This window comes from Oncorhynchus clarkii, chromosome 22 (genome assembly GCF_045791955.1).
Source record: "Oncorhynchus clarkii lewisi isolate Uvic-CL-2024 chromosome 22, UVic_Ocla_1.0, whole genome shotgun sequence".
Lineage (NCBI taxonomy): Eukaryota > Metazoa > Chordata > Actinopteri > Salmoniformes > Salmonidae > Oncorhynchus > Oncorhynchus clarkii.
In genome coordinates, this window is record NC_092168.1 from 39,229,464 (window position 1) to 39,255,588 (window position 26,125).

The 26,125-nt window shown below is 47.5% G+C and overlaps 1 protein-coding gene across 1 annotated transcript in view; it reads right to left on the bottom strand.

Annotated features, from left to right (window-relative positions):
- Positions 1-2,866: 2,866 nt before the first annotated feature.
- The window catches only part of LOC139380894 (Krueppel-like factor 7), a 151,858-nt gene continuing 128,599 nt past the window's right edge, over positions 2,867-26,125 (bottom strand). The window contains exons 3-4 of the mRNA XM_071124047.1: positions 21,046-21,169; positions 2,867-5,478 (exon numbers count right to left, since the gene is read on the bottom strand). Of these exons, the coding sequence (XP_070980148.1) occupies positions 5,427-5,478; positions 21,046-21,169 (176 nt within the window). The 3' untranslated portion in view covers positions 2,867-5,426. The remainder of the gene's footprint in view (positions 5,479-21,045; positions 21,170-26,125) is intronic.

The following is a 26,125-nucleotide window of genomic DNA, read 5'->3' on the forward strand; positions in this document are numbered from 1 at the left end:
TCTGCACTAGATACTAGCAAGTCTGAGGGGACAAAACATCTCAGGGGGACTAAGTCCCACAGGGTCTATTCCTCTATCTATGTACTGTTCAGAGTATGATGCCTGGGCCCCAGAGTTGGATGGAGTAGGATTGGGGTTGAAGGGAAAGTGGGGATGAGGTGGAGGGATACAGAAAGACACAGGGGGTGGGAGATTTGTCAATCCCTTATATACTGACACATTAAATATGGACAAACACAGCAGATACAGACTCACTCCCTGATGCAGGTGCACCCACAAGAACCATGAGTTCAGGAAGAAAGTAGTCACCTGTTGAAAGTAGGACGTCTCCTTCCTTTAAAAAGTAGACAGTAATGAACATGCCCAGTTGATATTGCCCATTTGATGACAGTGGAGGGTCCATAATATAGTAGTTACCCATCAGTTTGATTGGCTAATATCTAAAAAGAAACCATCTAATTGGTCTCCTCCCAATTGGTTCTTGTGGTTAAGTGTATCAGGAAGTGTCACAATATGTTAAGTGGATATTTGACATTTGAGTGTTCCAACAGACTAAACTAGCAGTAAGTAAATAGGTACACTATGGAGTGTGCACAGTAAGTCAATGTAGTGAAATGGTTGGGAATCTAGAAGAACAGGAACATTAAAAGATTGTGTGAGATGTATGTATGTGTTTAAATGCTGAAGCACTGTTGCCTAGTAGTGAACAAAACCCCCCTTAAGTTTGTTGTTACCCTTTGTGAAGCCACTGAGTGGGAGAACTATTACTAGATGTATCTACAAAGCTGCCAGAAGCCTCACCAAAGCGACCACCCTACCTCATGGGGACCGAACGTGTGAGGCTTCAAGTTTGGAGAACGCTTAAGGTAGGTAGGTATATGACACCATCGTTCTCGGGATGGTTTTCCAAACGCTTAACCTAACATAGACTTGGTGTTCTACCTCAGACATGACCGTTTGAAATATTACACTCCACTGTACTAAGCTATGGGAAACTAAGTCTACATTAGAATTGGTAGGGTGCTAGTTAAGTCGCCCTTGAATTGGGCACCCTAAAGAGACTACACAACCATATTTTACAACCATGAACGGACAATGAGTTCAGCCACACTGAACACCAAACAAGATTGCAATGCAGGAAGAAGTTGGGTCAGGGTTGGGGAGGGGGGACAATAATGGTGGAATTGTAGTGGACAGTAAAACATTGTAATTCTCTCTCTCTCTCTCTCTATTTTCATTCACAGCAATTTACTAAAATCTTTGGGTGGAAGCGTATAGGTGTGTATCCAGCGTTCCTGCAGTTGATTGTGCATGGATCACTACTGTGGGGTTGTAGAGAGAGAGAGAGAGAGAGAGAGAGAGAGAGAGAGAGAGAGAGAGAGAGAGAGAGAGAGAGAGAGAGAGAGAGAGAGAGAGAGAGAGAGAGAGAGAGAGAGAGAGAGAGAGAGAGAGAGAGAGAGAGAGAGAGAGAGAGAGAGAGAGAGAGAGAGAGAGAGAGAGAGAGAGAGAGAGAGAGAGAGAGAGAGAGAGAGAGAGAGAGAGAGAGAGAGAGAGAGAGAGAGAGAGAGAGAGATTCATCAAAATCTCATTTCAAATCGCTAATCCATAAAATAAAATGCAGGGCTAATTTCATTATCATTTGGTTAATCCCGGGGGTAAACAATTTTTCTCTCTGTCAAAAAAATATCTCTTCAACTTCAATAACTTTCTGGCTTGACGATAAGCTGCTGCTAATGCACTCTTGTTTTCTCTGTGTCAGATTGCCCACTGGGTTCGTAACAGTACTGTGGACCGTATAAATGAAACCATTTTGGCTCGTGGTCCCTTATGTTTTTTCCCCCTAGACCTCTGTTTCCCTGTGACCAAATGCCTTTCTCATTAGTGGAGTGCGACTGGAGAGACTAGAGGAGCCTCCACAGAGCAGCCTGCAGCGCTAATGCTAATCAGAGCTGTGGGATACTAGCGCCCAGGAAACTACATAGGAGCATCTCCATGGCAGCAAGCAGTGTTTTAACAGGCGAGGGAAAGGGGAAGAGGGCTAGCTAGCTACTTCTGGTGGGAATGCCACAGGACAGAAATAGAATAGGACTTTTCATTTGAAGTGGGGTTTGAGATCTGTCCGTATGTACGCAAGGGGACTAAAGTTGGGCTAATTTGTATATATTTAAACTGTGTGCTGCTATCCTTTTAGCATGTAGGCCTGTTACGGGCTAAATGACCATGACTGCTGTATCCATTTCCTGTTTACTGTATCCAGGCTTTTCTGCAGCGGGAGCTGTAGAAAAGTCTCCAACCAGAAGTGAACATCTGATAGAACATAAGAGTGTTTTAAGAGTTTTCATTTGCTGAACCAATTGGAGGGGCCATTGAAGTGTAAGACGTATGGTTTGAGTTTTACTAGTTGTTTTTATCCATTGTTCTGCTCTGTGATCCCAAATGAACGTGATTTGAGTGGTTTGAAGAGAAAATAAAACGTCAGAAACAAAAACAAAAGCAATATTGTCAGCCATTGCTAGATAGATTGAAAACTCTGTTAAAGTGAATGGATCAACCAACACACAGTACAATCCCAGTCTCCCACACTGTTAGTTTGGCCACCAGTCTACTGGTAGTATTTTTTCTCACAACGCAAAATAAATTCACAATGTTTCCAACGGATGTGCCGTGCTATAGCTTGCATTGGGACACACACAGACATACCATCGCCTATCCTGCACAAAGTGCCACAAACAAACCCTACATGATTGTACATAGAAGGAGGGGGGGGGTTGTTCAAAACCCACACCCCTGCATTTCTTACATTTTGGCATGACCTTGCATCATCCAGCATGTGGCAACAAAAATAATAAAAGCGTTAAAACCACAACAAAACAACAAGGAAGAAGTTCCAACTAAAAAGTGGAATCAAAACACAAAGATCATCTCAATCTCTCGTTTTACATCGTCTTGTTGTCGAGAGACTTGTCTTGTTTTACATCGTCTTGTTGTCGAGAGACTTGTCTTGTTTTACATCGTCTTGTTGTCGAGAGACTTGTCTTGTTTTACATCGTCTTGTTGTCGAGAGACTTGTCTTGTTTTACATCGTCTTGTTGTCGAGAGACTTGTCTTGTTTTGTGTTTGTAGAGAAAGCTGCCGCGGTGGTGCTAAGAGGCCTAGTATGGAGACGGTCGGCTTCCCAGATGCTGCTGTGTTCTATGCCAGACCCTGCCCATGGCTCGAGGGCAGTTCCGCGCTGGAGGTTTTTGGTATCGATTGTTCTGAGCTCCACCGGCCCCCATGAGGGCAGTTCTGGGACCGTCTAGGAGAGTCTGGCAAGGCTGAAACATATACATTACTATAGAGACAGTAATGGCATCTATTCTGATACAGCAGCCATTACAACTGATGTGAGGAGGCCAGGGTTTATGTGAGAGGGGAAGTTTGTGGGTACAGTAATAGTGACAGTGGTATTGGTATTAATGCCCTGATTGCAAGGCTATGTAATACTTCATAGACCTGGGGCAGAGGAATCTGGTCCCATGCTGTTGAAGCTGATTGTTAACATACAGAGACTGAGATTGTTTGAACATGAGAATGAGCTCGTTTTCTCACTTCAAAGCCGTTACCTCCAGCGGAATCAGATCTTCATCTACAAAACAACAATTGCTAAAAATCCTACTGTGAAAAATTTGGAGCAGAACAAATGATTCCGGGAAGCGATCCGAGTGTGAGAAGCTGCCATGCAGTGTTTTGCTTTCCAAGTCTGTTCATTAACTCAATCATATATTTTCCTTATCTCAAAGTGGAGCCATGAGCAAACTGTTCTGTGTGTTGGTGTGTCTACGTGCCTGTACGGTGAGAGAGACGGAATCAGTTTTTATTTGTATTCTTTTTTCAGTTTTTTTTTTGTTGTACTGTATGAAAAAAGCACAGATAACATTGAAAAAGTCAGTGCGGACAATGGATACGAAACAGGCAAGTCCCTCTGGGATGATGAGGCCATGTTGTCCTTTCTAATACCCAGATTCATGTCCAGTAGCCTATCAGGTCCCTAGTCTCCCAAATAGGGGATCACAGCAGACCAGCCTCCCAGGCCCCTCCATACTGGAGGAGATAGGGGTTTCCTATGGGAGATGGTGGAGTTCCACAATCCACACAAACAAAGCAAACATTTTCCAGTTTTCTGTTCTGTTCTGGTCCTGGCTTGGTGATGAAGCCTCGAAGGTCCCGCCAAGGTTTGTTTTCAGCTGGATCGCATCGGAGAAAAACACAGAGTGGAAAACAGACGGCCTTTCCTTTAATATCAGGCCAACAATACAAATCCTTTTTCTTTCAGCGTTCGTGTGATTTATTTTTTGTTTTTCCATCTTCTTAGCTATCAGTGCTAGATAGCGGCTACTGAGTTTACCCTGTGCATACGGGTCGGGGTAAGTTCATTCGTTGTTGAATGAGCACATTGTTCTTTGTTTGTACATAAACTGTTTTAGTTTTTGTCCTTCAGTGAATTTTTAAGACATTTCAGAGAAAACAGACCTTTATTCTTAATAATAATAATTAATTGTCTTTAAAAAACAAAGGCAAGAAAGTGTCGCTGCGCATTTGTTAGATGTTGCCTGTGAGGTGGCAGGAGTGAAGGTGAGAGAGAAGAGCAGAGCGCCTCCTACAGGAGAGCCTGAGAAGTCCGCAGCAGGGTCACAGAGCTCACTCTCTGAAGTGTCAGACCCTCCTCCCACAGACAGGGGGCGACACTGACGGATTGGCCACTAGTTCCATTGGTCTCTCTCTTCTCGCTATTCTGGCATTGTTGTTATTTCACACGGCTTGGTGAGGGTAGAGACACCCCTAAAACATTGTGATAGGATTGGGAAGCAGCACACCAGAATAAAATGGGCAATAGTTGCTGTTGGTTTGGGATGCCCATCGTTGCTTCTGCAAGTCACTGACGATTGGCGTGTCAAAGTTTAGCAGTTTATTCTGGGTGAACCATCTGCTTTCCCAAGTCGCTCTATAGTTTAAATGTACACAAAATAAACAGTAGAGTGTAAATGGGTCGTAACTGGATCAGCGTATTGGTTTGGCAGTGTCTGAGTTACCAGACTTGGATCAGACCAAGGCATGGCTAATCAGAGGATGCAATAAAAGAGAGATGTGTGAATCACGAAGTGTGAATTAAAAAACAACAACAAGCTCCTCCTCCTCCTTCTATTTCCCTCCATCACTCCATCTGTCCTCGCTGACCATGGGTCCATCCTGGGTCGTGGCTTACATCCGTCCAGCGTGTCATCCCCCATGCTATGCTTCTAGTGTCAGGTCTCAGGTGACAGGGGCAGCCTCGGGATGGTGAGAGCTGGAGCTGGTGTGTGGTTCGTCTTCCCTCCTGCCTACCTCTTCTTCTCTCCTATCTCCCTTCTCTCGCTCTTCTTCCCCGCTCTCCTCCTCCCTCTCTCTTAGATGTGCCTCTTCATGTGCAGCGCCAAGTGATCGGACCTGGAGAAACACCTGGAGAGAAGTGAAAGAAAGACAGAAGAGGTTTGTTATAGTGGGGGAAGTCCAGCTCTATGTTACTCAATAACAGTAGGTAAACATGGTTACGCATTCAGGGAGGTCATCGAGAGGCTTAAAACGTCTGTGCTTTTAGTTAGATAGATACTCAGATTCTAAACTGTACATCCAGATGTTAGCTGGATAACTGTTGAGGTTTAAATGGACTTCAGATAATCTGGGTAGAAATCAAGTGACATTTTACGACAGACACAGCTCTCCAGCTGCTGGTACATTTACATTGGACACGTTAGTCATTTAGCAGACGCTCTTATCCAGAGCGACTTCCAGTGAGTGAATACATTTTCATACTGGTATCCCGTGGGAAAGGAATCCATAACTCACGTTCTGCCAACTGAGCACAATGACAAACACTGACAAAGATGCAAAGGAAACAGAACGAAAAGTGCTTAATAATCAGTGTTGAGGGAGTCTACATCAGCAGCTGGTGAGAAAACAGCCGTGTAACATGTGTACAGATGGGAGGGAAGACTTTCAAGGACAAAAAAACATTTGCCTCTTAATAATAAATGACATCTTGCTTAATTTTTATCACCTAAGTGTTAGTCAAAATGAGGACATGCCAATTCAGCAACAGGATTGCTCGTTCTCTTCTGTTTGTTAAAGAGCATGTGTGGTAATTCTCCACAACGCAGCCACAAATCAAGGTTCCCGGTTCTGCGATTTATACCACAGCTAGAGGTGAAATACTATCGCAGAAACCCCTTATTAGTTATAGTCATGACATGTGAACAGGCCCATAGGCCTGTTTCGATGCTAATCGATTAAGCTCACTGGATACTGCTACTGGGGAGGGTGATAAATAACAGCAAACAGGGAGAATATACGCCACATGTACTTTACAGGGCTGTAAGGGTAGATGATCCTATTACACTCATGCAAAGCAATAAAATGAATCGCAACTGAAATGAGTAAAGCAAGCTAGAAAACAAAATGTGGGAGAGAGAAATGAGGAATTAAAAATTCAATTTGCCGACGGCTGTATCCATTATTAATTTGTCCAAAGACAGCTCTGCAATTTAAATCCAGAAGAGGATTCTCTCTATCCAGACAGCTATGATTTCTCCAGCTAGCCGTGGTGTGTACGGTGGTGGAAGAATGCTGAACAGTTATAAAAGAGAACGCTCTCTCTCTCGCAGTCACTCTCTCTCTCGCAGTCACTCTCTCTCTCGCAGTCACTCTCTCTCTCGCAGTCACTCTCTCTCTCGCAGTCGCTCTCTCGCAGTCGCTCTCTCGCTCACAGTCTCTCTCTCTCTCGCAGTCGCTCTCTCGCTCACAGTCTCTCTCTCTCTCGCAGTCGCTCTCTCGCTCACAGTCTCTCTCTCTCTCGCAGTCGCTCTCTCGCAGTCGCTCTCTCACTCACAGTCTCTCTCTCTCTCGCAGTCGCTCTCTCGCAGTCGCTCTCTCGCTCACAGTCTCTCTCTCTCTCGCAGTCGCTCTCTCGCAGTCGCTCTCTCGCTCACAGTCTCTCTCTCTCTTGCAGTCGCTCTCTCGCCTTCGCTCTCTCGCAGTCGCTCTCTCGCTCACAGTCTCTCTCTCTCTCGCAGTCGCTCTCTCGCCTTCGCTCTCTCGCAGTCTCTCTCTCGCTCGCGGACGCTATCTCGCAGTCTCTTTCTCTCTCTCTCGCAGTCGCTCTCTCGCCTTCGCTCTCTCGCAGTCGCGCTCTCGCTCGCAGTCGCTCTCTCGCATTCGCTCTCTCGCAGTCGCTCTCTCGCTCGCAGTCGCTCTCTCGCAGTCGCTCTCTCTCTCTCGCAGTCGCTTTCTCTCGCAGTCGCTCTCTCGCAGTCTCTTATTTTGGATTTTTACAATATAAAAATAAATAAAAATGAGAATCAAAATTGTCAACGGGACAACAGTAACAACAGTAACCAAGGGTCAAAATAACCATACATTCAACAATAACAATAAGCATACAGTAGAGGACATGTGCAGGTTGATTGGTCTGTCAGACACTGTCCCTCATCGTATGGCAGGCAGCAATCTAGAGCGCTGCCAACCCACAGCTCTTTGGGTCCTCCCCCAAACAGGACGGGTAGCCTATCCTCATCAGAGAGGTCTTTGAAACCTTGAATAAGGGTTTCAAATTTGGGGAAATGACCCTCTCTAATTGTTTTATATTTTTAACATTTTGTCAGGAAATGCAGCTCCGTCTCAGGTTCTGCTGTTGTGCAGTGGTTGCACAGCCTTTCCTCTACAGGGAGCCAGGTTCTGCTGTGGTGCAGTGGTTACACAGCCTTTCCTCTACAGGGAGACAGGTTCTGCTGTTGTGCAGTGGTTACACAGCCTTTCCTCTACAGGGAGACAGGTTCTGCTGTTGTGCAGTGGTTGCACAGCCTATCCTCTACAGGGAGACAGGTTCTGCTGTTGTGCAGTGGTTGTACAGCCTCTCCTCTACAGGGAGCCAGGTTCTGCTGTGGTGCAGTGGTTGGACAGCCTTTCCTCTACAGGGAGCCAGGTTCTGCTGCGGTGCAGTGGTTGCACATCCTTTCCTCTACAGGGAGCCAGGTTTTCCTGTGTCTACCCTTCTCAGTGGCAAGGCTGTGCTCACTGAGCCTGTACTTTGTCAAGGTTTTTCTAAGGTTTTGATCAGTAACCATGGTCAAATACTTAACCACGGTGTACTGATGATTTAGGGCCAGATAGAACTGCATTTTGCTTTGTGCTTGTGTTTGTGTTTCCCAATAAGCAATGTAGTTTTGTTTTGACTGTGTTGCAATTTGGTTTATCCTGATTGTTTGGATGTTCTGGTCCTGAGGCTTCAGTGTGTTAGTAGAACAGGTTTGTGAACTCAGCCCCAGGACCAGCTGGATGAGGGGACTCTTTTCTTTGCTCAGCTCTTGGCATTGCAGGGTTTGGCAATGATATGAGAGGGGGTCACTGTATTTTAGATGTTTCCAAAACTTAATTGCTCTTTTTTGAGTTTTTATTATTAGTGGATATTGGCCTAATTCTGCCCTGCATGCATTGTTTGTAGTTTTCCTCTGGTCTTGTAGGAGAATCTTACAGAACTCTGCATGCAGGGTTTCAATGGGGTGTTTGTCCCATTTGATGAAATCTTGTTTTGCAAGTGGACCCCACACCTCGCTGCCATAAAGTGCAATTGGTTCAATGACACATTCAATTAGTTTTAGCCAAATTTTAATAGGTATTTCAATTTGAATGGGATTTTTAATGGTGTAGAATGCCCTGCGTGCTTTCTCTCTCAGCTCAGTCACAGCCTCATTAAGGTGTCCAGTTGAGCTTATTTTTACACCAAAGTAATTGTATTGTGTACAGTACTCTATATATTTTGTACCAATTGAGAACGTTGGTCTAATTCCCTGAGATCTGGATCTTCTCTGGAAAATCATTATTTTAGTATTTTTGGGATTTACTGCCAGGGCCCGGGTCTGGCAGTACTGTTCCTCTCTCTCTCTCTCTCTCTCTCTCTCTCTCTCTCTCTCTCTCTCTCTCTCGCAGTCCCTCTCTCTCTCGCAGTCCCTCTCTCTCTCTTGCAGTCTCTCTCTCTCGCAGTCTCTCTCTCTCTCGCAGTCGCTCTCTCTCTCTCGCAGTCTCTCTCTCTCTCATTCTCTCTCTCTCGCAGTCTCTCTCTCTCGCAGTCTCTCTCTCTCTGTCTCTCTCTCTCGCAGTCACTCTCTCTCTCTCACAGTCTCTCTCTCTCTCTCTCTCTCTCTCTCTCTTTCTCACTCACACAGTCTCTCTCTCGCAGTCGCTCTCTCTCACAGTCTCTCTCTCTCTCTCGCAGTCTCTCTCTCTCGCAGTCTCTCTCTCTCTCAATAGCAAGGCTATGCTCACTGAGTCTGTACATAGTCAAAGATTTCCTTATTTTTGGGTCAGTCACAGTGGTCAGGTATTATGCCACTGTGTACTCTCTGTTCAGGGCCAAATAGCATTCTAGTTTGCCTAGTTTTTTTGTTAATTCCTTCCAATATATTAAGTAATTATCTTTTTGTTTTCTCATGATTTGGTTGGGTATAATTGTGTTGCTGTCCTGGGGCTCAGTGGGGTTTGTGTTTGTGAACAGAGCCCCAGGACCAGCTTGCTTAGGGGACTCTTCTCCAGGTTCATCTCTCTGTAGGTGATGGCTTTGTTATGGAAGGTTTGGGAATCGCTTCCTTTGAGGTGGTTGTAGAATTTAACGTCTTTTTTCTGGATTTTGATAATTAGCGGGTATCGGCCTAATTCTGCTCTGCATGCATTATTTGGTTTTCTACGTTGTACACGGAGGATATTTTTTGCTGAATTCTGCATGCAGAGTCTCAATTTGGTGTTTGTCCCATTTTGTGAATTCTTGGTTGGTGAGCGGACCCCAGACCTCACAACCATAAAGGGCAATGGGCTCTATGACTGAAACAAGTATTTTTTGCCAGTCTCGCAGTCTCTCTCTCTCTCTCTTGCAGTCTCTCTCTCTCGCAGTCTCTCTCTCTCAGTCTCTCTCTCTCTCTTGCAGTCTCTCTCTCTCGCAGTCTCTCTCTCGCAGTCTCTCTCTCTGTCTCTCTCTCTCTCTCTCTCTCTCTCTCACTCACGCAGTCTCTCTCTTGCAGTCTCTCTCTCTCTCGCAGTCTCTCTCTCTCGCAGACTCTCTCTCTTGCAGTCTCTCTCTCTCGCAGTCTCTCTCTCTCGCAGCCTCTCTCTCTCGCAGTCTCTCTCTCTCGCAGTCTCTCTCTCTCGCAGCCTCTCTCTCTCGCAGTCTCTCTCTCTCGCGGTCTCTCTCTCTCGCAGCCTCTCTCTCTAGCAGCCTCTCTCTCTCACAGTCTCTCTCTCTCTCTCTCTCGCAGTCTCTCTCTCTCGCAGCCTCTCTCTCTCGCAGTCTCTCTCTCTCTGTCTCTCTCTCTGTCTCTCTCTCTCGCAGTCACTCTCTCTCTCACAGTCTCTCTCTCTCTCTCGCAGTCTCTCTCTCTCGCAGCCTCTCTCTCTCGCAGTCTCTCTCTCTCAGTCTCTCTCTCTCGCAGTCTCTCTCTCTCTCGCAGCCTCTCTCTCTCGCCAGCTCTCTCTCTCGCAGTCTCTCTCTCTCGCAGTCTCTCTCTCTCTCTCGCAGCCTATCTCTCTCTCGCAGCCTCTCTCTCTCGCAGCCTCTCTCTCTCTCGCAGTCTCTCTCTCTCTCGCAGTCTCTCTCTCTCTCGCAGCCTCTCTCTCTCGCAGCCTCTCTCTCTCGCAGCCTCTCTCTCTCGTAGCCTCTCTCTCTCGCAGTCTCTCTCTCTCGCAGCCTCTCTCTCTCGCAGCCTCTCTCTCTCTCAGAGCTGGTTGCTATTCAAGACTTCAATACTTTTCTCTTTCATTTAATGTATTCTCTTTCTCTCCCTTTCTCTCGCTCTCCTTCCGTCACCTCTTCCCTTTGAACTGACCATGTTGTACTTGTCTGGTGTGACTGCTAGAGGGCCAGTGGGGGCTGAGTAAGGTCCGCTGGCTGGACAGATGGCCCTCCAAGTCACTGTCAGGGGCTGCCACACCAGCTGGTACGCCCCCCGCCCGTCCCCCCTGTACCCCTCTACCTCGCCCTGCAGGGGGTCCCAGCTTGATTAGGCAGAATTAATGACGTTCCTGTGTGTGCATGGATGACAGAGGGGCTCAGAGCTCAACACACTGGCTGTATGTACTGTTCAACATTCTCCCATTCTGATGGTAATGTGGTAACACAGCAGTGAGTTCCTCCTGGCCCAGCCAGCCAGGCGTTCCCTAAGGTGCCTGAACAGGCTGCCTCGCAGAGGGGAGATCAACGCGCCTGTTTGATGGTTGCCGCGTCACTCACAAGACGCTTCAAAGGCCTAGCAGAAGACAGGGTTGAGTTAACCTATGTGCCAGCCTGCATCCCAAATGGCACCCTATTCCCTTTATAGTGCACTACTTTTGACCAGTGCTCTGGTCAAAAGTAGTGCACTATCTAGGGGCTAGGATGCCATTTGGGATGCAGAGCCAGTCTACTGTTTGTTTAGCTTGGAGCTTCACCTCAGACAGCTGACTGACAGACGAGAGGGACAGATGCTTAATGCATTACCATCTATATTTATCTATTCCATGTATCATTACCATCTATATTGATCTATTCCACGTATCATTACCATCTATATTGATCTATTCCACGTATCATTACCATCTATATTTATCTATTCCATGTATCATTACCATCTATATTTATCTATTCCATGTATCATTACCATCTATCATTACGTATCATTACCATCTATATTTATCTATTCCATGTATCATTACCATCTATATTTATCTATTCCATGTATCATTACCATCTATATTTATCTATTCCATGTATCATTACCATCTATATTTATCTATTCCATGTATCATTACCATCTATATTTATCTATTCCACGTATCATTACCATCTATATTTATCTATTCCATGTATCATTACCATCTATATTTATCTATTCCACGTATCATTACCATCTATATTTATCTATTCCATGTATCATTACCATCTATATTTATCTATTCCATGTATCATTACCATCTATATTTATCTATTCCATGTATCATTACCATCTATATTTATCTATTCCATGTATCATTACCATCTATATTTATCTATTCCATGTATCATTACCATCTATATTTATCTATTCCATGTATCGTTACCATCTATATTTATCTATTCCATGTATCATTACCATCTATATTTATCTATTCCATGTATCATTACCATCTATATTTATCTATTCCACGTATCATTACCATCTATATTTATCTATTCCATGTATCATTACCATCTATATTTATCTATTCCATGTATCATTACCATCTATATTTATCTATTCCATGTATCATTACCATCTATATTTATCTATTCCATGTATCATTACCATCTATATTTATCTATTCCATGTATCATTACCATCTATATTTATCTATTCCATGTATCATTACCATCTATATTTATCTATTCCATGTATCATTACCATCTATATTTATCTATTCCATGTATCATTACCATCTATATTTATCTATTCCATGTATCATTACCATCTATATTTATCTATTCCATGTATCATTACCATCTATATTTATCTATTCCATGTATCATTACCATCTATATTGATCTATTCCATGTATCATTACCATCTATATTTATCTATTCCACGTATCATTACCATCTATATTTATCTATTCCACGTATCATTACCATCTATATTTATCTATTCCATGTATCATTACCATCTATATTGATCTATTCCATGTATCATTACCATCTATATTTATCTATTCCACGTATCATTACCATCTATATTTATCTATTCCATGTATCATTACCATCTATATTTATCTATTCCATGTATCATTGCCATCCATATTTATCTATTCCATGTATCATTACCATTCATTTAGCCGTGGCCACAATCTGTTTCAGAGGACAACATCAACAAGGAAATCATTTTAATGTGCTTTTAAGATGAGCGCTTCATCCATCACAGAGGCTTCACAGTCATTATGGGATATTGTGTGTAGATTGACGAGGGAAAAATACAATTGAATCCATTTTAGAATAAGGTTGTACCGTAAAAAAAAAGATGGAAAAAGTCAAGTGGTCTGAATACTTTCCTGTATAGGGAATTTATTCAGGGCCCATAGGGCTCTGATAAAAACTAGTGCACTATATAGAGAATAGGGTGCCATTTGGGATGCTACCACTGTCATCTTATTCACACTCAGTGTTTTGGCAGCCATTTTACAGCCGTTTCCCAGTGTGAGTGAAATACTACTAAGACATAATCAGCAGATGAGTTATAGGTAGTGATCCAGGAAGCTCCACTCTGGGTGTTCTTTATCACACACCTACTGCAGTGCTGTTCCTCACACTGCCTTCCTTCCTTTCATTTATCTTCTATTCGTCTCTGTGACAGAAAGATGTGTGAGTATTTGTGAGTGTGTATATAGCAGGGATCATCAACTAGATTCAGCCATGGGACTATTTATATCTAGAGCGGATTGTCAGGGGACCGGAAACATAATTAGAAATGTTTTTTAACCAGGTAAGTTGAACACATTCTCATTTACAGCAACGGCCTGGGGAATAGTTACGGGGAGATGAATGAGCCAATTGGAATCTGGGGATGATTAGGTGGCCATAATGGTATGAGGGCCGGATTGGGAATTTATCCAGGACACCGGGGTTAACACCCCTACTCTTACAATAAGTGCCATGGGATCTTTAGTGACCACAGAGAGTCAGAATACCTGTTTAATGTCCCATTCAAAAGACAGCACTCTACACTGGGTAATGTCTCCAATCACTGCCCTGGGGCATTGGGATTCTTTTTTTAAATGTTATTTTTTAGACCAGAGGAAAGAGTGCCTCCTACTGGCCCTCCAACACCACTTCCAGCAGCATCTGGTCTCCCATCCAGGACCAACCAGGACCAACCCTGCTTGGCTTTAGAGGCCAGCAGTGGCATGCAGGGTGGTATGCTGACAACTTCCTACTATTATCACCTGACAGTTTATCAATCACAGCCCCATGCTAATGTACCCTCTCTGTCAGACACACCCACACCCACACCCACACCCACACCCACACCCACACCCACACAAGCCCAAACAGATGTAGAATATTTGACAACAAAAAAAAAACAATAATTTCAAACCATGCTAACATTTGTATACGATCACATACTGTTACAGTATCTCTCTATATGTGGGAACAGATTTACAAAATTCTTATTTGATTTCCTGGTGTTTTAACGGTCTTTGATGTCCAGAATTGGGGGGGGGGGGGGGGGGGGTAAATAAAATCACTTGCGGGCCAAATTAGTCCAGTTGGCTATCAGTTGCGTAACCCTGGTATTTACACTGCTCAAAAAAATAAAGGGAACACTTAAACAACACAATGTAACTCCAAGTCAATCACACTTCTGTGAAATCAAACTGTCCACTTAGGAAGCAACACTGATTGACAATACATTTCACATGCTGTTGTGCAAATGGAATAGACAACAGGTGGAAATTATAGGCAATTAGCAAGACACCCCCAATAAAGGTGTGGTTCTGCAGGTGGGGACCACAGACCACTTCTCAGTTCCTATGCTTCCTGGCTGATGTTTTGGTCACTTTTGAATGCTGGCGGTGCTTTCACTCTAGTGGTAGCATGAGACGGAGTCTACAACCCACACAAGTGGTTCAGGTAGTGCAGCTCATCCAGGATGGCACATCAATGCGAGCTGTGGCAAGAAGGTTTGCTGTGTCTGTCAGCGTAGTGTCCAGAGCATGGAGGCACTACCAGGAGACAGGCCAGTACATCAGGAGACGTGGAGGAGGCCGTAGGAGGGCAACAACCCAGCAGCAGGACCGCTACCTCCGCCTTTGTGCAAGGAGGAGCAGGAGGAGCACTGCCAGAGCCCTGCAAAATGACCTCCAGCAGGCCACAAATGTGCATGTGCCTGCTCAAACGGTCAAAAACAGACTCCATGAGGGTGGTATGAGGGCCCGACGTCCACAGGTGCAGGACGTTTGGCACAACACCGTGCAGGACGTTTGGCATTTGCCAGAGAACACCAAGATTGGCAAATTCGTCACTGGCGCCCTGTGCTCTTCACAGATGAAAGCAGGTTCACACTGAGCACATGTGACAGACGTGACAGTCTGAAGACGCCGTGGAGAACGTTCTGCTGCCTGCAACATCCTCCAGCATGACCGGTTTGGCGGTGGGTCAGTCATGGTGTGGTGTGGCATTTCTTTGGGGGGTCGCCAGAGGTAGCCTGACTGCCATTAGGTACCGAGATGAGATCCTCAGACCCCTTGTGAGACCATATGCTGGTGCGGTTGGCCCTGGGTTCCTCCTAATGCAAGACAATGCTAGACCTCATGTGGCTGGAGTGTGTCAGCAGTTCCTGCAAGAGGAAGGCATTGATGCTATGGACTGGCCCGCCCGTTGCCCAGACCTGAATCCAATTGAGCATATCTGGGACATCATGTCTTGCTCCATCCACCAACGCCACGTTGCACCACAGACTGTCCAGGAGTTGGCGGATGCTTTAGTCCAGGTCTGGGAGGAGATCCCTCAGGAGACCATCCGTCACCTCATCAGGAGCATGCCCAGGCGTCGTAGGGAGGTCATACAGGCACGTGGAGGCCACACACACTACTGAGCCTCATTTAGACTTGTTTTAAGGACATTACATCAAAGTTGGATCAGCCTGTAGTGTGGTTTTCCACTTTAATTTTGAGTGTGACTCCAAATCCAGACCTCCATGGGTTGATACATTTAATTTCCATTGATCATTTTTGTGTGATTTTGTTGTCAGCACATTCAACTATGTAAAGAAAAAAGTATTTAATAAGAATATTTCATTCATTCAGATCTAGGATGTGTTATTTTAGTGTTCCCTTTATTTTTTTGAACAGTGTAGTATGTGTGTGTCAGCAGAACATGCAGTGATTTAGGAGGGGGTTTGGTTCAAAGCTAAACTATAGGGACTGGGGGGGTCCACTTAGAGTCCCCTAGGAGGCACGTTAGAGAAAGAGAGAGAGTCTGAGTGTCTGAACTAGTTGGCTGGATGGTTTAGCTCACATCCAAGTCCTGGAGGCTGTGTGTGTATCTAAAGCTGGCCTGGCATCTGGACTTGTCAATTCCCGTAACTGTAGCAGGCCTGCTACAAATAGCCCCATTGTTAGCCAACAGCCAACATATATGCTGGTAATGAGTGTGTGAACATGGATTTGATTATGCACTCCCCCGAGTTGAAGGCTAGAGGTGGCTGTGGTGTATTATACACAGTGGCTAAGGCTGGTCTAGGATAGTGTGTGTGTGTGTGTGAAGGGAGCGAGGGAGGGAGGGAGATGGTGGATTTTGGAAAGCGGTCCCCTTCTGGAGGGGGACAGAGAGGGAGCTGGGTAATTGTGGTTCCACCTGGAGCCATCAGCTTGCGCCTTGGCCCCAGTGTGTAAGTGTTGCCTGTGTGTAAAGACAGGGTCTGCCTCCCAAATGTTACCCTCTCCTGGTATTCCCTAGAGGCTCTGGTCAAAAGTAGTGCACTATTGTAGGGAATAGGGTGCCTTTTGGGACACAGCCAGGTTGACTGCTTCCTGCTATTATCACCTGACAGCTTATCAATCACAGACCCACACTAATGCAAATGTGCCCTCTCTGTCAGACACACGCACGCAGGCACACACACACACACACACACACACACACACACACACACACACACACACACACACACACACACACACACACACACACACACACACACACACACACACACACACACACACACACACACGGCCGTCTTCATAGACAAAGGGCTTCCTTTGTGTATCCAGCAGAACAGAGGGGTCTGATGAGTGTCACTGTGTCTGTTGTTCGAAAATTGATGATCTTCTGTGTATCATGTGTGAATGGGTGTGTGTATGAGTGTGTGAACTGTGTGTGTATGAGTGTGTGAACGGGTGTGTGAAAGGTGTGTGTATGAGTGTGTGAATGGGTGTGTGTATGAGTGTGTGAACGGGTGTGTGAACGGTGTGTGTATGAGTGTGTGAACGAGTGTGTGTATCATGCGTGAACTGTGTGTGTATGAGTGTGTGAAAAGTGTGTATGGGTGTGTGAACGGGTGTTTGAACGGTGTGTGTATGAGTGTGTGAACTGTGTGTGTATGAGTGTGTGAACGGGTGTGTGAAAGGTGTGTGTATGAGTGTGTGAATGGGTGTGTGTATGAGTGTGTGAACGGGTGTGTGAACGGTGTGTGTATGAGTGTGTGAACGAGTGTGTGTATCATGCGTGAACTGTGTGTGTATGAGTGTGTGAAAAGTGTGTATGGGTGTGTGAACGGGTGTTTGAACGGTGTGTGTATGAGTGTGTGAACGGGTGTGTGTATGAGTGTGTGAACGGGTGTTTGTATGAGTGTGTGAACGGGTGTGTGTATGAGTGTGTGAACGGGTGTGTGTATGAGTGTGTGAACGGGTGTGTGTATGAGTGTGTGAACGAGTCTGTGAACGGTGTGTGTATGAGTATGTGAATGGGTGTGTGTATGAGTGTGTGAACGAGTCTGTGAACGGTGTGTGTATGAGTGTGTGAACGGTGTGTTTATGAGTGTGTGAACGGTGTGTGTATCAGTGTGTGAACGGTGTGTGTATGAGTGTGTGAACGGTGTGGTTATGAGTGTGTGTTAAACGGTGTGTGTATGAGTGTGTGAATGGTGTGTGTATGAGTGTGTGAACAGTGTGTGTATGAGTGTGTGAACGGTGTGTGTATCAGTGTGTGAACGGTGTGTGTATGAGTGTGTGAACGGTGTGGTTATGAGTGTGTGTTAAACGGTGTGTGTATGAGTGTGTGAATGGTGTGTGTATGAGTGTGTGAACGGGTGTGTGTATGAGTGTGTGAACGGGTGTGTGAACGGGTGTGTTTATGAGTGTGTGAACGGTGTGTGTATGTATGAGTGTGTGAGGAGAGAGTGTCTGCTTGCCCAATCTGGTTCGTGTTTGAGAGGGACAGAGAGGGAGACAGAGGAAGACAGAGAGGGAGACAGAGGAAGACAGAGAGGGAGACAGAGGAAGACAGAGAGGGAAACAGAGACAGAGTGGGAGACAGAGGAAGACAGAGAGGGAAACGGAGACAGAGTGGGAGACAGAGGAAGACAGAGAGGGAGACAGAGGAAGACAGAGAGGGAAACGGAGACAGAGTGGGAGACAGAGGAAGACAGAGAGGGAAACGGAGACAGAGTGGGAGACAGAGGAAGACAGAGAGGGAGACAGAGGAAGACAGAGAGGGTGTGGGTGTGTGTGGGTGTGTGTATGAGTGTGTGAACGGGTGTGTGAACGGTGTGTGTATGAGTGTGTGAACGAGTGTGTGTATCATGCGTGAACTGTGTGTGTATGAGTGTGTGAAAAGTGTGTATGGGTGTGTGAACGGGTGTTTGAACGGTGTGTGTATGAGTGTGTGAACTGTGTGTGTATGAGTGTGTGAACGGGTGTGTGAAAGGTGTGTGTATGTGTGTGTGTCTGGGTGTGTGTATGAGTGTGTGAACGGGTGTGTGAACGGTGTGTGTATGAGTGTGTGAACGAGTGTGTGTATCATGCGTGAACTGTGTGTGTATGAGTGTGTGAAAAGTGTGTATGGGTGTGTGAACGGGTGTTTGAACGGTGTGTGTATGAGTGTGTGAACGGGTGTGTGTATGAGTGTGTGAACGGGTGTTTGTATGAGTGTGTGAACAGGTGTGTGTATGAGTGTGTGAACGGGTGTGTGTATGAGTGTGTGAACGGGTGTGTGTATGAGTGTGTGAACGAGTCTGTGAACGGTGTGTGTATGAGTATGTGAATGGGTGTGTGTATGAGTGTGTGAACGAGTCTGTGAACGGTGTGTGTATGAGTGTGTGAACGGTGTGTTTATGAGTGTGTGAACGGTGTGTGTATCAGTGTGTGAACGGTGTGTGTATGAGTGTGTGAACGGTGTGGTTATGAGTGTGTGTTAAACGGTGTGTGTATGAGTGTGTGAATGGTGTGTGTATGAGTGTGTGAACAGTGTGTGTATGAGTGTGTGAACGGTGTGTGTATCAGTGTGTGAACGGTGTGTGTATGAGTGTGTGAACGGTGTGGTTATGAGTGTGTGTTAAACGGTGTGTGTATGAGTGTGTGAATGGTGTGTGTATGAGTGTGTGAACGGGTGTGTGTATGAGTGTGTGAACGGGTGTGTGAACGGGTGTGTTTATGAGTGTGTGAACGGTGTGTGTATGTATGAGTGTGTGAGGAGAGAGTGTCTGCTTGCCCAATCTGGTTCGTGTTTGAGAGGGACAGAGAGGGAGACAGAGGAAGACAGAGAGGGAGACAGAGGAAGACAGAGAGGGAGACAGAGGAAGACAGAGAGGGAAACGGAGACAGAGTGGGAGACAGAGGAAGACAGAGAGGGAAACGGAGACAGAGTGGGAGACAGAGGAAGACAGAGAGGGAGACAGAGGAAGACAGAGAGGGAAACGGAGACAGAGTGGGAGACAGAGGAAGACAGAGAGGGAAACGGAGACAGAGTGGGAGACAGAGGAAGACAGAGAGGGAGACAGAGGAAGACAGAGAGGGAAACGGAGACAGAGTGGGAGACAGAGGAAGACAGAGAGGGAAACGGAGACAGAGGAAGACAGAGAGGGAAACGGAGACAGAGGGAGACAGAGGAAGACAGAGAGGGAAACGGAGACAGAGGAAGACAGAGAGGGAGACAGAGGAAGACAGAGAGGGAAACGGAGACAGAGTGGGAGACAGAGGAAGACAGAGAGGGAGACAGAGTGGGAGACAGAGGAAGACAGAGAGGGAGACAGAGGAAGACAGAGAGGGAAACGGAAACAGAGTGGGAGACAGAGGAAGACAGAGAGGGAGACAGAGGAAGACAGAGAGGGAAACGGAGACAGAGTGGGAGACAGAGGAAGACAGAGAGGGAAACAGAGAGGGAGACAGAGGAAGACAGAGAGGGAGACAGAGGAAGACAGAGAGGGAGACAGAGTGGGAGACAGAGGAAGACAGAGAGGGAGACTGAGATTGAGGCTGTCCGAGGGGACATTACAGCAGAGTGCTGCCACTGGGATTGGGGCTGTCCGAGGGGACATTACAGCAGAGTGCTGCCACTGGGATTGGGGCTGTCCGAGGGGACATTACAGCAGAGTGCTGCCACTGGGATTGGGGCTGTCCGAGGGGACATTACAGCAGAGTGCTGCCACTGGGATTGGGGCTGTCCGAGGGGACATTACAGCAGAGTGCTGCCACTGGGATTGAGGCTGTCCGAGGGGACATTACAGCAGAGTGCTGCCACTGGGATTGAGGCTGTCCGAGGGGACATTACAGCAGAGTGCTGCCACTGGGATTGGGGCTGTCCGAGGGGACATTACAGCAGAGCGCTACCACTGGGATTGGGGCTGTCCGAGGGGACATTACAGCAGAGCGCTACCACTGGGATTGGGGCTGTCCGAGGGGACATTACAGCAGAGTGCTGCCACTGGGATTGAGGCTGTCCGAGGGGACATTACAGCAGAGTGCTGCCACTGGGATTGAGGCTGTCCGAGGGGACATTACAGCAGAGTGCTGCCACTGGGATTGGGGCTGTCCGAGGGGACATTACAGCAGAGTGCTGCCACTGGGATTGGGACTGTCCGAGGGGACATTACAGCAGAGTGCTGCCACTGGGATTGGGGCTGTCCGAGGGGACATTACAGCAGAGTGCTGCCACTGGGATTGGGGCTGTCAGAGGGGACATTACAGCAGAGTGCTGCCACTGGGATTGGGGCTGTCCGAGGGGACATTACAGCAATGACTTGCATTTATGTAGCAAATCTTTTTCTACAGCTCAAAGCGCTTTACATTATATACGGCTAACTGCCCCCTTCCACCATCAATGTACACGTGGTTACTGTAGTGCACAGTGTATTGATGTACTTGTGTGTGACGAGAGTTTGTTTGAGATAGATCATTTCTCTGTCACATGCAGATCATGTCCTTTCTGCTGTCACTTCTATACCATTGGGTCGGTGACATGCAAATTGTGTGTGTGCATTTGATGTTGGCGTGTGTGGGACATACCTGTCACAGTGGTTACACTTGAATGGTTTGGCCCCGGTGTGTTTGCGATAGTGCCTTGTCAACTCATCGCTCCGGGCGAAACGCCACTCACAGCCCTCCCAGGAGCACTTGTACGGCTTCTCACCTGACAAGACAGACAGACAAAAGAACACGTCACATTTTAAACAGCTGTGACCTAAATACAACACTTATTTTCTGTTTTAAGGAGGGAATAGTGAGATGTAAACTGCTACAACATAACCAAGCAAGCGACAGATGAGCTCCTCCCAGCTAGTTAATGTACCTGTGTTACCGTAGTTACCCAGACCAGGATAACACACCCAGGCTCATTTACCACAGGGTTTTACATCAACCAATCATGTCAGTCAGTCAGCCTGAAACTCAGAGAGTTCTCTAAATGAAGTCTTTCAGCAAACCTGTATTAATTCAGAATCCTAAAACTAAAATCACTGTGAAAAACAAAACATTTGTTTATTATTTTCTCTGCCCCCCTCATCCTCCTCTCCTCGCTGCTCCCTGACCCCCTGCGGAGAGATCTGAAATTCTAATGAATTTCTCCCCAGTTAAACAGATGGGAGAGGGAGATATCTATTGTTCACATGCTGTATATTTATCTCCCTGGTAAAAAAAACAACCCTTTTGGGATGTGAAAGGCGGGTGCAGCAGGGTGCGGAGGGGGGGGGGTCCGGACCCTGGGGTACCCCTCCTGGGGACCAGGCTGGCTGTGTTCGAATGGGCCTGGTGGGAGGGGACTAAATTCGGGGAAGGTTTTGGGGTGGCACCTGCCCTAGTGATGCCGCCGTGGTTGATTCAGATCCGGGGGTGGTAACGATAATTGGGGTCTTAATGAGGCTTAATGGGAAGTAATACCGTACTTCCAGTCAGCCAGCTGCCACCGTCTCCCCTGATCACCATGTCTACCAATCTTCCTAACTAGACTAAAGTGCCATAAAGTGAAATCTAAGCGGCTCAATCGGGAGAGCAGTGGTATGTCCAAATCACACGCGACAGTGGGAGACAGAGGAAGTAGAGGGTGAGGAGAGTCCCTATGGGAGACAGAGGAAGTAGAGGGTGAGGAGAGTACCTATGGGAGACAGAGGAAGTAGAGGTTGAGGAGAGTCCCTATGGGAGAAAGAGGAAGTAGAGGGTGAGGAGAGAAGAGGATTCCTATGGGAGACAGAGGAAGTAGAGGGTGAGGAGAGAGGAGAGTCCCTATGGGAGACAGAGGAAGAAGAGGGTGAGGAGAGTCCCTATGGGAGACAGAGGAAGTAGAGGGTGAGGAGAGTCCCTATGTGAGACAGAGGAAGTAGAGGGTGAGGAGAGTCCCTATGGGAGACAGAGGAAGTAGAGGGTGAGGAGAGAGGAGAGTCCCTATGGGAGACAGAGGAAGAAGAGGGTGAGGAGAGTCCCTATGGGAGACAGAGGAAGTAGAGGGTGAGGAGAGTCCCTATGTGAGACAGAGGAAGTAGAGGGTGAGGAGAGTACCTATGGGAGACAGAGGAAGTAGAGGGTGAGGAGAGTCCCTATGGGAGAAAGAGGAAGTAGAGGGTGAGGAGAGAAGAGGATTCCTATGGGAGACAGAGGAAGTAGAGGGTGAGGAGAGAGAAGAGTCCCTATGGGAGACAGAGGAAGAAGAGGGTGAGGAGAGTCCCTATGGGAGACAGAGGAAGTAGAGGGTGAGGAGAGTCCCTATGTGAGACAGAGGAAGTAGAGGGTGAGGAGAGTCCCTATGGGAGACAGAGGAAGTAGAGGGTGAGGAGAGAGGAGAGTCCCTATGGGAGACAGAGGAAGAAGAGGGTGAGGAGAGTCCCTATGGGAGACAGAGGAAGTAGAGGGTGAGGAGAGTCCCTATGTGAGACAGAGGAAGTAGAGGGTGAGGAGAGTCCCTATGGGAGACAGAGGAAGTAGAGGGTGAGGAGAGTCCCTATGGGAGACAGAGGAAGTAGAGGGTGAGGAGAGTCCCTATGGGAGACAGAGGAAGTAGAGGGTGAGGAGAGAGGAGAGTCCCTATGGGAGACAGAGGAAGTAGAGGGTGAGGAGAGTCCCTATGGGAGACAGAGGAAGTAGAGGGTGAGGAGAGTCCCTATGGGAGACAGAGGAAGTAGAGGGTGAGGAGAGTCCCTATGGGAGACAGAGGAAGTAGAGGGTGAGGAGAGTCCCTATGGGAGACAGAGGAAGTAGAGGGTGAGGAGAGTCCCTATTGGAGACAGAGGAAGTAGAGGGTGAGGAGAGTCCCTATGGGAGACAGAGGAAGTAGAGGGTGAGGAGAGTCCCTATGGGAGACAGAGGAAGTAGAGGGTGAGGAGAGTCCCTATGGGAGACAGAGGAAGTAGAGGGTGAGGAGAGTCCCTATGGGAGACAGAGGAAGTAGAGGGTGAGGAGAGAGGAGAGTCCCTATGGGAGACAGAGGAAGTAGAGGGTGAGGAGAGTCCCTATGGGAGACAGAGGAAGTAGAGGGTGAGGAGAGAGGAGAGTCCCTATGGGAGACAGAGGAAGTAGAGGGTGTGGAGAGTCCCTATGGGAGACAGAGGAAGTAGAGGGTGAGGAGAGTCCCTATGGGAGACAGAGGAAGTAGAGGGTGAGGAGAGTCCTTTTGGGAGACAGAGGAAGTAGAGGGTGAGGAGAGTCCCTATGGGAGACAGAGGAAGTAGAGGGTGAGAGGGGGGAGAGTCCCTATGGGAGACAGAGGAAGTAAAGGGTGAGGAGAGTCCCTATGGGAGACAGAGGAAGTAGAGGGTGAGGAGAGTCCCTATGGGAGACAGAGGAAGTAGAGGGTGAGGAGAGTCCCTATGGGAGACAGAGGAAGTAGAGGGTGAGGAGAGTCCCTATGGGAGACAGAGGAAGTAGAGGGTGAGGAGAGAGGAGAGTCCCTATGGGAGACAGAGGAAGTAGAGGGTGAGGAGAGTCCCTATGGGAGACAGAGGAAGTAGAGGGTGAGGAGAGTCCCTATGGGAGACAGAGGAAGTAGAGGGTGAGGAGAGTCCCTATGGGAGACAGAGGAAGTAGAGGGTGAGGAGAGTCCCTATGGGAGACAGAGGAAGTAGAGGGTGAGGAGAGAGGAGAGTCCCTATGGGAGACAGAGGAAGTAGAGGGTGAGGAGAGTCCCTATGGGAGACAGAGGAAGTAGAGGGTGAGGAGAGTCCCTATGGGAGACAGAGGAAGTAGAGGGTGAGGAGAGTCCCTATGGGAGACAGAGGAAGTAGAGGGTGAGGAGAGAAGAGGGTCCCTATGGGAGACAGAGGAAGTAGAGGGTGAGGAGAGAGGAGAGTCCCTATGGGAGACAGAGGAAGTAGGGGGTGAGGAGAGTCCCTATGGGAGACAGAGGAAGTAGAGGGTGAGGAGAGTCCCTATGGGAGACAGAGGAAGTAGAGGGTGAGGAGAGTCCCTATGGGAGACAGAGGAAGTAGAGGGTGAGGAGAGTCCCTATGGGAGACAGAGGAAGTAGAGGGTGAGGAGAGTCCCTATGGGAGACAGAGGAAGTAGAGGGTGAGGAGAGAGGAGAGTCCCTATGGGAGACGGAGGAAGTAGAGGGTGAGGAGAGTCCCTATGGGAGACAGAGGAAGTAGAGGGTGAGGAGAGTCCCTATGGGAGACAGAGGAAGTAGAGGGTGAGGAGAGAGGAGAGTCCCTATGGGAGACAGAGGAAGTAGAGGGTGAGGAGAGTCCCTATGGGAGACAGAGGAAGTAGAGGGTGAGGAGAGTCCCTATGGGAGACAGAGGAAGTAGAGGGTGAGAGGGGGGAGAGTCCCTATGGGAGACAGAGGAAGTAAAGGGTGAGGAGAGTCCCTATGGGAGACAGAGGAAGTAGAGGGTGAGGAGAGTCCCTATGGGAGACAGAGGAAGTAGAGGGTGAGGAGAGTCCCTATGGGAGACAGAGGAAGTAGAGGGTGAGGAGAGAGGAGAGTCCCTATGGGAGACAGAGGAAGTAGAGGGTGAGGAGAGTCCCTATGGGAGACAGAGGAAGTAGAGGGTGAGGAGAGTCCCTATGGGAGACAGAGGAAGTAGAGGGTGAGGAGAGAGGAGGGTCCCTATGGGAGACAGAGGAAGTAGAGGGTGAGGAGAGTCCCTATGGGAGACAGAGGAAGTAGAGGGTGAGCAGTGTCCCTATGGGAGACAGAGGAAGTAGAGGGTGAGGAGAGAGGAGGGTCCTTATGGGAGACATAGGAAGTAGAGGGTGAGGAGAGTCCCTATGGGAGACATAGGAAGTAGAGAGTGAGGAGAGAGGAGGGTCCCTATGGGAGACAGAGGAAGTAGAGGGTGAGGAGAGAGGAGGGTCCATATGGGAGACAGAGGAAGTAGAGGGTGAGGAGAGTCCCTATGGGAGACAGAGGAAGTAGAGGGTGATGAGAGGAGAGGGTCCCTATGGGAGACAGAGGAAGTAGAGGGTGAGGAGAGTCCCTATGGGAGACAGAGGAAGTAGAGGGTGAGGAGAGAGGAGGGTCCCTATGGGAGACAGAGGACATAGAGGGTGAGGAGAGAAGAGGGTCCCTATGGGAAACAGAGGAAGTAAAGGGTGAGGAGAGTGCCTATGGGAGACAGAGGAAGTAGAGGGTGAGGTGAGGGGGGTCCCTATACTGTCAGATAGGCTGTGTGTGGAGGGGTGAATGGAGGTGAATGGAGGTGAATGGTAGTGAATGGAAGTGAATGGAGGGGGGGATGGAGGTGAATGGACGTGAATGGTGGTGAATGGAGGTGGGGATGGAGGTGAATGGAGGTGAACAGAGATGAATGGAGGGAAATGGAGGTGGGGATGGTATTCTACATAACACAGCTCTGGTGATGCTCAGAATCACACCGAGGAGCTTTTCCTTTTAATCCCCAAACTAAATGGAAAAGTGTGTTCTCATTTCCTCCAGTAGACCTAAAGAATAAACTTTGGAAATGTGCATGGTGAAACACATTCTGCTGATTGGCAGCAATGTACTGTGTAGAGTACTGCATATGTTGATCGAAGTCATTTACGCCAATTCTGCTACAAAACACCTGCAACAAAAGGTGTTGATTAGCAGTAGAAATGTCAGTGATTTCATTGCCAAAAGTAAATCTGAGGCAACCCCAGCAGCAGACGGTAAAGGATGATG